This window comes from Haliaeetus leucocephalus, unplaced genomic scaffold (assembly GCF_000737465.1).
Source record: "Haliaeetus leucocephalus isolate CR32 unplaced genomic scaffold, Haliaeetus_leucocephalus-4.0 Scaffold932, whole genome shotgun sequence".
NCBI lineage: Eukaryota > Metazoa > Chordata > Aves > Accipitriformes > Accipitridae > Haliaeetus > Haliaeetus leucocephalus.
This window is the reverse complement of record NW_010973368.1, coordinates 14039342-14050131: the sequence shown is the minus strand read 5'-3', so window position 1 is coordinate 14050131 and position 10790 is coordinate 14039342. Positions and strand designations below refer to the sequence as shown.

The following is a 10790-nucleotide window of genomic DNA, read 5'->3' as shown; positions in this document are numbered from 1 at the left end:
CACAAAAAGTATGTCTGAACGCGGGGGGGGGGGGAGGAAGATGTCTCTTTCTCTAGTCAGAGTAAATGCTGAAAATCCAGTATCTTTTCATATTTGAGGGGATTGATAAATGATTTAACCACAAAAGAGATCCTCATGTTGACTGTGAAGCTGTTTCCCCACAATACCATTAATTCTACATGCAGATAAATAAATGCCTACACTATGTTAAAAAAGCTTATGTAATGATGTCCAGTATTTGCCATACTAGTCACCTTATGCTAAAACCAGAAAGACTTCAAACACAAATTTCTGTAGCTTTATGCTCAGGGTCATCCTAAACACATGATTTGCAAAACTGAAATTAAAGTCTAATTAGAAAAGATATCATGATGAAAGAGATCTTGGAGTATGTGTTGAAACCCAACAAATTCCTTCAAGTAATATTTTAGGAATTCTGATCTTTTTCATTCAGCAGTTTAATGAAGTGTTGTTAAACTCTGTATCCAATCCTGAACAATGACATCTGAAAGGTCCACATGTTAAAAAGCATTTCTTTTTTTAATAAAAACTGTGATTCATTTCGTACTGCTCAGACATCAATACTATGAGGATATGTCAAAGACTAAGCCAATTTCCATTCTGCTTTAATAGCTCAATTTGAAGAACATTACTATAGAAGCACATATTTTGTTAAACACTAATAATTGTTCAAAGCTGTTAACCACTTTGCTTCAGCTGATGGATCAACTAGGAATCACCCAGGCATCAGAAAATAGGCCCTTACTTGTAGTTGCATTATACTAGACTGTAGAGGCATAATACATTATGGGTCATTTGTGAGGGCAGCACAAAGACTGGGGCTACTCTTTATTGCCATAAAGACAAAATTATAAAAGACAAATTAAAAGTGAGTAGTCATCTGGGAGACTAGCAATGGGGTATTTACAAATTGCTGCAACAAAGTGAATCTAGCATAAAAGCAACGCAAAAGTTATGACAACTCTTCCTATATTGAGAGCCCAAAGTGGAAGAGAAGCAGATGGACAGGTTTCAAACTCAGGGAAAGAGAAGGATAGCAATTATGCACAGCATAAAATAATGCATATCTAATGCTTTTCCAAGCAAGTCAACCTGGATTCTTCCATGAAAGTTAAATGACACTCTGCTTCCTGATTAGTCCAAACTCAGCAAAAGCCAGTAATTAGGAGCCGATGTCTCTCATAGGCAAGCCACTGCTGATAACTTGAATGTCTGCTGTCTGCCTCTAGAACAGGCCACAGCTCCTGCATAATGGACACCACCTGCCCTCGATGGCACAGGCTGGACATACAAAAGCAAGCTGCCACCATGCAAGAGCTCCAGGCTGGGGCTCCTTGTCTATGTGGAATTCCTGCCCACAAACACCTAAGGCAGCAGCAGTAAGCAGATGTTGAAAGTGCAGTAGTTTGACATTTGCATCATAAGCAGTGCTTTTTTCAGCAAGTGACAACATTTCAGAAAGAGGGTCATCACCAGCAGTACCTTGGGATGTCTGAACAGTATCAAAACCAGTACTCTAGAATTTCCCTGTAGTCAGCAGATGTAAATATCAAGATTAAAAGCACATACTAACTAAACTGAATTTTGGTCTAACTTAACCTGATCTTTTAGTTTCAGGCACAAATGTTAAAAGTATTAACATCCTTACATAAATGGCCAGCTATTGCGCTAAAGCATTTCAGTATCACCATATAGTTTAATAAATAAAAGATTAAAACATTGCAGTTCTGAACTGCGCTGAAGAACTGATTTTTTAGACTGTGAAGTTCTTGTACGGTGTTCTGGTATTTGCTTTTGTCACAGGACCACAAGTATCACCAAGAAAATTAATGGTCTGGATCTACTATGGCTATTGCTGTATTCCCAGGTTTTTGACTACAACTTTACCAAGGAATCACATATAATAGTAGGTTCTATAAAAAATAATCTAGCAGAATTTAAGAAAAAATACTTTATATCTTAGGAAGAGAACATTACAGCCAAACCAAGTTAAATGAATCTTTTTTATTTTATGATTAAAAACATAAGAAAATTTCAACTAATAAAAACAATTTGCTGATTTGCTACAATGGGCTAAAAATGAGCTATCAACAATGCTTTTTCTTCTCTCTAATCATTAGGTTAAAGAAATTATGTCTCAATGCCATTTTAATTCAATAGAAATTAGAATACGTATGTGTTTTATGATAAAACATTTAAAGGACTTTATATCTGTGGGGACCTTGGGAATCAAAGTTTTGTTGTTTCTACTCCCAAGCCATCTGTCAGCTTACCAACATCCAGTGGCGAGCAACAGTTCACACAGACTCACTGCTGAATTACAGAAATTCTCCGAAAGCTAGCCAGATTTCGTTAATTTTGTTATATTTGGGCTGTTTACAGGATGCAGCAAATGAAACAGATCTGATCCATTTCATGAACCTTTTTCAACTCTGCTGATGTTCCATTATCCACCCTTATACATAGGAGTCCCAATTCTCAGCAGCGTTCCGCTATATCACCACACTTACTTTCATTTTAAACAGCACTTGTATTATTTCCAGTCAGAAGATGTTTTAAATTACACGTTATTCTACTAAAAACATTTTCAAGTTGTGAAGTAAAGATTCAAATGCTCTCTTACCACTTTTGCAACATAAGGTGCATCACTGCCAACCGACTTCGAAGAATTAACATCAGCTGTTAAAAAGGAAGCATTTATTAGTAGTAGGAGTGGAAACTCACAAAACATACACTTATTTGCTATGCAGCACGGACAAACACAACAAAGCAACTAAGTACTGATGTGAACATATATCAGTACCTTAGACTTTGGTAAGAGAACTGCTCTATATGGCAAGACTACTCTATATGGATGTGGTCTTGCATTCTCCCTTCTGCTTGAGGAGAACAGGCAGTTCACTAAATAAAGTTCTTTTTTATTATTCAATAACTTTTTCCTAGTCAATAGCATTTCTTTAATTTTCTAGGACTATGATGAACATACATAGTTGTGGACATAAATATGGAAAACACATTCTCTCTACTATTTTGCCATGTCACATATCCAGAAATGACTTTTTGTTGCTACTAAGCTGTTGGTATTTGTGACAGAAGGAGATACAGGTATGAAGGACATTAAGTTAGGCGAGCACAAAGTACAGGAAGAGTCAGGGACACAGCTTTGTGCAAACGAGGGGGAAGCAAACAGAGAGCAAGCTTTGGCTTGAAGAACGTAGGAATTCTTATCACGAAGAACTACACAATTTGAGTGAGCTCAAACTCCAGTCTCAGTAAATTTAGTAGCTCATTGAGCAAGGCTGAGTAAGTAGTAGAGAGCTTCTTTGGCAAGAAGCCACCCACTGGTCCTGTTTTAATTCTTAATCCACTTATGCTGCAGTCTGTTCATTTTGAAAGCAGGACACATAATTAATATTTTTTTCAACTCAGTATGAATTCAGTGCAACTTTTTCACCAAGAGGAGGAAGACCACAAATGTATAGCAAAAGAAAACCTTATTATCATGATCACATTAACTTCCATTCCTTCAAAATTGTTTGGAAAAAGACCTCTCTTACCTGTTCAGATAACAGAAATGCTAAGTATGGAACAATATCCACTAAAAGAAGTTTTCCTTGAATTCAACAAACAGCATTGCAAAACAAGATCTGTGCTAATGCTTTAAACCGTAAAGTCCAAGATTTCAATGTTTTAAGCATAGGTTACAAAAAAAAAAAGCATAGGACTTACGTCAGAAGTTCACAAGGCAATGAAAAAGTCAAAAGCAGCACCAAATTCAAAGCCAGACAAAATACTGGGTGATCAGTAGCCTCCATAGAATATGCTTAGACAGTTTCAGTTCAGAATTTGTGATATAAGGACACTCATGCAAAAATCCCTTCTTTCAGCCAGACCAAAATTCAAATTTAAATAAATACTAAACTATCCTTTCACTGTTAAAAAGTAGTAAAGATTTTGGTTTAAAAAAAAAATATGAATGAACTACCACTGGAATCTCATACAACCACAGTGCTTATAATGACCATTTGTCCACTCTTGTCGATTTTTTCCAATACCGTGAACCAAGCTAAGGTTCTAGTAAAAAAAATCACTTGAAGACACTCTGTGTTTCTAACTTTGTGTCCATTTTTCATTTTAAAGCATTATCAAAGATAACTACACTTACCAAGGTATAGGCGTCCAAAGCCTCCTTGCCCTATAGGGACACCTAATTTCCATTCTTTTCTTGATGTATCTGCTAGAACCTCACCCAGAGCAAACACTTCAGCGAGTTTCCTTTTTGCAGGGGCTCTTTTTCCAGCAGTTGTCTTCTTATATGGCATCGTCCCTGGAGGGAGAGGAGGGAAGGAAAAATAAATAAAAAGCACAGGTTACATGCTGATCAGAGTTATTTTATGTACAAGTCTGTTCAAAGCATGAAAAAGTATGGATTGTTTAAGTTTTAATTTGATACTACAAACATACTTTAAAAGATATAGTAAGTAGTTTCATTGGCATAAATTCTAAGTGAAAAACAACTAATTTTTCCAGGCATCACAAAAACATTTGACAGCAAAAATCTTCACAAGAGAAACCTATTAGAAGACCTTGTATAATACATGCTAGAAAAATCTCAGAATCTATCGTACTTAATCAATCACAACCAATCGTAGGTCTAAACTTAGAAAAAAAGTAAACTAATGAAATTAAGTTCATCAGTTTTCCTGGAATGAAACTTGCGTATTGAAGAAGTGTCATACAGTCCAAGTCTTCAGTAATAATATGAGGCATTCCTCCTAGCAGTAACACATACCCCCCAAAAAATTAAGCCATTCAAACAGTTAATTATTTTTTCTCCTATATAACTGCAAGCAACAAAAATGAAAGCCTGCTTATTGTTCACAGGGCAGCATTTAGTAGATCATCAACAAACTAGAATGTAACTACCTATTTTGAGATCATAAATGTAGAAATATTAGCGTTGCCTGTTCCCAACCTCAGGTCTCAGATTAGCAGTATTTCCAGAAATAACATAATGGCCCACTGGAACCAAACACATGCATCTTTCTGCAGAATAGGCCTCATTTTGAGCAAACAAATTTTTTAAGTTTCTAGCAGAGCCAGATTTTGATTCAGTAAAAGAACTTACTGAATATGCAGCCATAATATGGCAAAGAGTGCACTAGATCTCTTTACATGAAAGGCCTTCATGATTTGTTTTACAAAGAACTGATCTTTCCCTCTAACTTAAGAGGATAAAAGTTGTACAAACAGAGCCACAGTTATTTTCTAAAAGATACTGTTCTGACTGTTGGGATTTTATTATTATTATTTTATTTTGCTTTGGGATGCAGGAAGGAATACACAATTCAGGAAGTTTCTGGATAGCAAAATAGCTTTTTCCCATTAGTCTAGCTACTCAATACAATAAACCTAAGCCAAATGCAGTTACGTAACATCAGTTTTCCTCTTTTAATTCTAATGTTCCTCTAGGACTTCTTTTAATTTCCCAAATAGAAAACCGCATAACTGTGACAGCTGTTCCAACAATACTCCCCCTCTACAAGCCTCTTTTCTGACTGGGTAGTATCTTCAGGAAATTTTCTTCCCCAAATAATGTCTTGTCACCCAACTAACATCTGAAGAGAGCAGCCCATACCCATTTCTCTACTTACTAAATGCAAGAGTAAGTGTCAAGTTTCCCAAAAATGTTATTCTGATCACTAATACTCAAATCTACAGCTCTGACTGACCAAACCCCTAGAGGTGGAACATGACTGAGTAAAGCTCGACAATGGATGGAAGGCTCTGTGAAGGTGGGCAATGGCGAAGTGCCCAACGAGCTCTGGTGATAATGCAAAGGACCTAACTTCAGCTCAACACAAAGGGGACCGGTGGTGGCCTTCGTTTTAGATAAACAGCTAAACAACAGTTGTGTGGAGCTCAAAATCCATTGAGCGGATCAAATGGTGGTGTAAATGTCTCCCCAAGTTAGCCAGACCAGCGTGGGGGGAGTGAATAGGAGGCTCAGCCCACCATAAGAGTATACAAACTAAACAACTAGCAAAAGCATTTTGAAGAGAGCAATAGCAATGGGCTTGAGCTGATTTCAATCCAGGTATTCCTTCCTGGTGGCTGGGGATGCCAGCATTGTGACAGAGAGTATATTAGAGAGATCAGTAATGGGAATCACATCAGTATTGTGACTGACCTGTATCTTGCAATTGCTGTATTTTGCCAAGTGTAACTTACATTTGTATTGTTTTCAGTATATTTTGTACCACTCTCCTAAATCAGAAATCCCATATAGCATCAACTACCTTCAAATAAGTAAATTTGATGTGAAATATTATGCCCTCCATATGTGGAAGTTCTAAAAGAACCTGGACTCTGGCAGCAAGCAGTCTGCAGACACTACAGTCATTCAATATAGGAATAAACGCAGAAGAAAAGGTGTATGATTCCATGCTAAAGAAAAGTTCTGCTTTTTTCAGGGTCCCTATTAAACTGAGAAGTACCTCTGTGTCATAGAACCACATCTGAATACCTACTGTGGTTAAACAAATAACTTCAACAAAACTGTATTGTGAAATACCCATATCACGGGAAGAGATTGGTGTTTATCAATACCTACATTGCACAAGCTTCCTCATTATCACAAAACAGGATGTTTTAATTCTGCATTACTCTCCCATATTTCCACTTCTACATAGCAACATTCTTCCTTGTAATCAAGATGCAGCCTTGACATTTTACACTTAAATTTTAAGACTAACTTTACCTCCAGCATTATCCATACCCTGTCTTCAAGAAACTCCTCACTCTACACCTCTTCATTATTTTTTTTTTTTTTTTTAATCTTCAAGGTGATACATACTGTACTGTCTTAGAGGAAGGTTATTCCTCCAGATTTTCTACAGGAGAAAAATGAGACTTCCAAGCACCAAATGCAATTCCAGCTAGCTCAGCTGAGACCATACCAATGGGAACGTAATCATGTCAAAGCGCCAGAAGGAACAGAGAGTCATAGGAATGGCTACATGTTGATATCGCTTACAAGAGCAGGCCAAAAAGATCACAGCAGACCTTTAAGCAGCTTCTCAGGACACCCAGATCAGGAAAAGGATTAAAGCAAAGGACAGACTGAAACCATTAGAAGTGGTAACGGGAAAATAAACCAGAAGTCTGGATCCCCAAGACTAACTCAGATAAGGAGAAAAAGAAAGCACAAAATTCACCACCGTTGCCTAATGACTCAGATGTGGGAGAAGATCACACTCACTGTCATCTAAAGGGTACAAAAATGTATACAAAATGAGCATACTGTCCTCAAGCTAAAAGCAATATAAGAGACATCAAGAGGGCTTGAAGGACTGCATCCCTTGACCTCTGAGTTACTACAACTAATTCCAGCAAGACTTGAACAGATGGACTTAGGTGCTTGAGTGCTGGACAGACTGCTGTCCAGTAAAGGAAAAATTTGCAGCCTCTTTTTCAATAAAGCTAGCGAGCCAGTGAAATAAAACTATTGATACACTTCACATGTTTGACATTTGCAGTGAGTCTCTTGATAGTAACCTCACTTAAAAGGGAATTAAGTTTACTTAAAATAGCTCCTCAAGAGTATTAAAGGAGCTGATGTTTCCCTTTCTTTTTTTCTTCCTTTTTTTGTTTAACATGGTCAATAATTGTATGCCTGAAGGTATTTAGTTAAAAAAAAAAATTAATGACAACTTCCTTTTATCCATAAAAGCAAAAATTCAAAATGGACATAAGTTTGAACATCCCCAGCTGGGAACCCTGCCCTTAACAAATACACTAGATACACATACATGGTTTCTTGGCTGTCTATATTCATATCCATCTGTTAAGATGGCACTGTGCCTACTTACAAGTTGGTCAAACTATCAGTAGGCCATAGGTGCCAAACACTGATCGCTTTCAATGGGCAGCATGCACAATACTAAGCACTCACTCTTTTGCAAAAAAGCTGTTATCCATGGAAATATTTAAGCAATGGCTGCACATGCTTTCACATTTATTTGGATAAATCCATTCACGGATCATCTATTGATTGAAACCAAAAACACCTGGAGACTGCAAAATTTTCTACATGAAAATATAGAACCGGGGGCGGGGCGGAAATAATGACATTTTAGTGCAAATTCTATCATTCTATGTGCTTTTCAACTCATGATACAGCAAATACGAGGAGTTTGGCAGGAAACTTATGAACCAGCAAACACGATGTAGAGCTGCCTACTGTACATTGCACAACTGGAATCAAGTCATCTACTTCTCCCTAAAATCACCTTTAAAAAGTCACACAGACACACACACACACAAAAAAAAAAAAATCCCCACACCTTTAACTTTCCTGCATCTCAATTACCTCTCCCCATCAGTAAATGGAAATATTTTCTATCCCACAGGTATTGTGAAGCTTAATTCATTAGTGCCTGCAACCATGCTGAAGTCCTTGGAAACAGAGTGCCAGAGATGTCAAGTACTGTACTATCAAGTATCAAACAGACCTGACCCTACTTAGATAAGGTATCTGACAAGAACAATTTTCAAGGTGCATGATTGTAAACTGCAGCATTTTATGTGGCTACAATATGCTCAAAACAAAGATTTTGCTACTAACAAGTATGAATAACAGAAGTCTATTTGTCTAAACTCTCTCCAAAAGCCTCTTAGTGCTACAAAGGCTATTTCTCCTGCTTCTCCCTAATAAAACATCTTGGAAGAAACTGAATACACTGTACTTGAGATATGCAGACAATTTTGCATCAATAGTGCTATTAGTGGTGTTATCTTTAGAAATGTTGTCTGCCATGGTTGCTACTCTAGCGATACTTGAACTCTTAGAATAAATATGAATAGCCACTTCTCAATTTTTGTTGGCATCCATTCTCAATAAACTCCAAAATTAATATAAATCACATTTATTTTGAAGGAAGTATTTCTGCTGTGTGGCAAGCCAGACGGGTTTCTTCCTGATCCTCCTCTTTTCTTCCCTGGAAATTATTATTTTTATCGTCACCTCAGTAGGACCTATTTTCATTCTCAACACAGAGAAGGCTTGCTGGTGACCTGTGCTCCTCTTCATGAATACGTAGTCCCAGCAAGACCTGAAATCTATGCATCATTAATACCGTTCATCAGTCCTAGCAAGACATATAAGTCTGCCTGCAAAAAAGGAAATAAAGACAAGCAAAAAACAAAACCAAGTTTTCGCTCAAGGAGTGGGAGGGAAAGAACATGACACTTCAGACTTCTGAATACTGTAGAACCGTTTTCATAGGAGGGACCATTAAAAAAAAAAAAAAAAAGTACCTGAAGTATCAGTAACTTATAATACCAAGCAAGGTAGACAGCAAACAAAGACTTTCTTGCATAAGTTGGACATTCTGGTTTATCTGGTCTATCATTGTGTTACATTTTTCAGTACCACTATAGTCTCATTTCCTGGTGATTAAGACATCTGACAAATAATGGTACTTATGGAAGAAGAGGCACTAGGGTTCTTTCCCCAAGAAATAAGAAAACATCTTTTTAGACAAAATGAATAAATGTACACTGGTGGACCACAATTAATGAGAAGCATTTCATCACAATAGCACAATACCCCGCAAACTGAACACTTTTTTTTTTTAAATGCACACCAAGATCACTTTTTAAAATTTCAGAATGCATCTTGTTCAAAACCAGGAAACAGTCATTCACAAGAGGAATTACCGTGTTGCTAACTAATTTTAAATTGCCTTCTCAAGAATACATTTTCTTCTTATGAGCAGTATTTAAGGTTCTTCGGAAAATCCTGAGCATCATTCGGACAGTTATTGCAATAAAGAAAACAGTAAACTTTATAAGGTACCAAATCATCTGTCACTTAAATCATCTCACCACCAAACCAACAGCAAGTACCTATGCATGCGAGTGAGACACTCAACTTAAAGGCTTTCTGATAGTTTGGCACACTGTATAAAAATCAAAAGCTCTGAAATTCATTAGGAATCCTACCTCATTTGGGGATTATCCCCAAGAATTAAGTGGACAGCTTATTCCTACAGAGGAAGGCACAAGTCTTTTGACACAGTAATAGCTACAGGAAGCTTCACAACAGCTTTTCTATTTTTGCTAATGATAAAAAGGTCCCATGGATTCCCTATGAATTAATAAAAGCCTTAAGCACAAACTGAAAACCAAAGAAAAGAGGGTTCACCCTGCCTGCAACTCAATTCTTAAAAAAGGAAGGCAAATGGTGAGAAACAGGAAGTGAAGAAAAACCACAACCTCTGACAGAAAGAAACCAGCTTTGCCCAGTTCTTACACAACAGGCCTGTTCTGATCCTAAAATTGCAGATTTTTATTTGCGATTTGTAGGTTTGTATTTAAAAAAAAAAAACTGCATTAACTTTAAAGCAAAACTTAGGAACGCCTCCCAGCCTAGATGGTATTTTGTCAGCCACACCGGGATGTTCCTAAAGGTGACAAACCTCAAGTGGCACCGACTATAGCTTTTCCTCCACCGCCTTAGCGCTAAAAAAAAATAACCACGAAGGAAAGCAACTTAGGCCGCTGCCACCAAAGGCAGCTTTAGAGCCAACAGCCCACGAAGGCGGGGGAAGGGGGGGGGGTGCAGCAGACCCCAGGGGTGACACTGAAGGAGCTCTTACCCACCTGCCCCCATTCTCTCCATCCCTGCCGGCCCAGGGAGATCGCTCCGGCGCCGCGGGCTAGGACGGGCTGGGGGGGGGGGGGGGGGGCGGGGGGGGGGGCCCCCC

General features: G+C 37.8%; 1 protein-coding gene across 1 annotated transcript in view; it reads right to left on the bottom strand.

Annotated features, from left to right (window-relative positions):
• Window positions 1-10790, bottom strand: part of VRK1 (vaccinia related kinase 1) — a 36814-nt gene that overhangs the window by 25744 nt on the left and 280 nt on the right. The window contains exons 2-3 of the mRNA XM_010583916.1: window positions 4187-4348; window positions 2645-2700 (exon numbers count right to left, since the gene is read on the bottom strand). Of these exons, the coding sequence (XP_010582218.1) occupies window positions 2645-2700; window positions 4187-4343 (213 nt within the window). The 5' untranslated portion in view covers window positions 4344-4348. The remainder of the gene's footprint in view (window positions 1-2644; window positions 2701-4186; window positions 4349-10790) is intronic.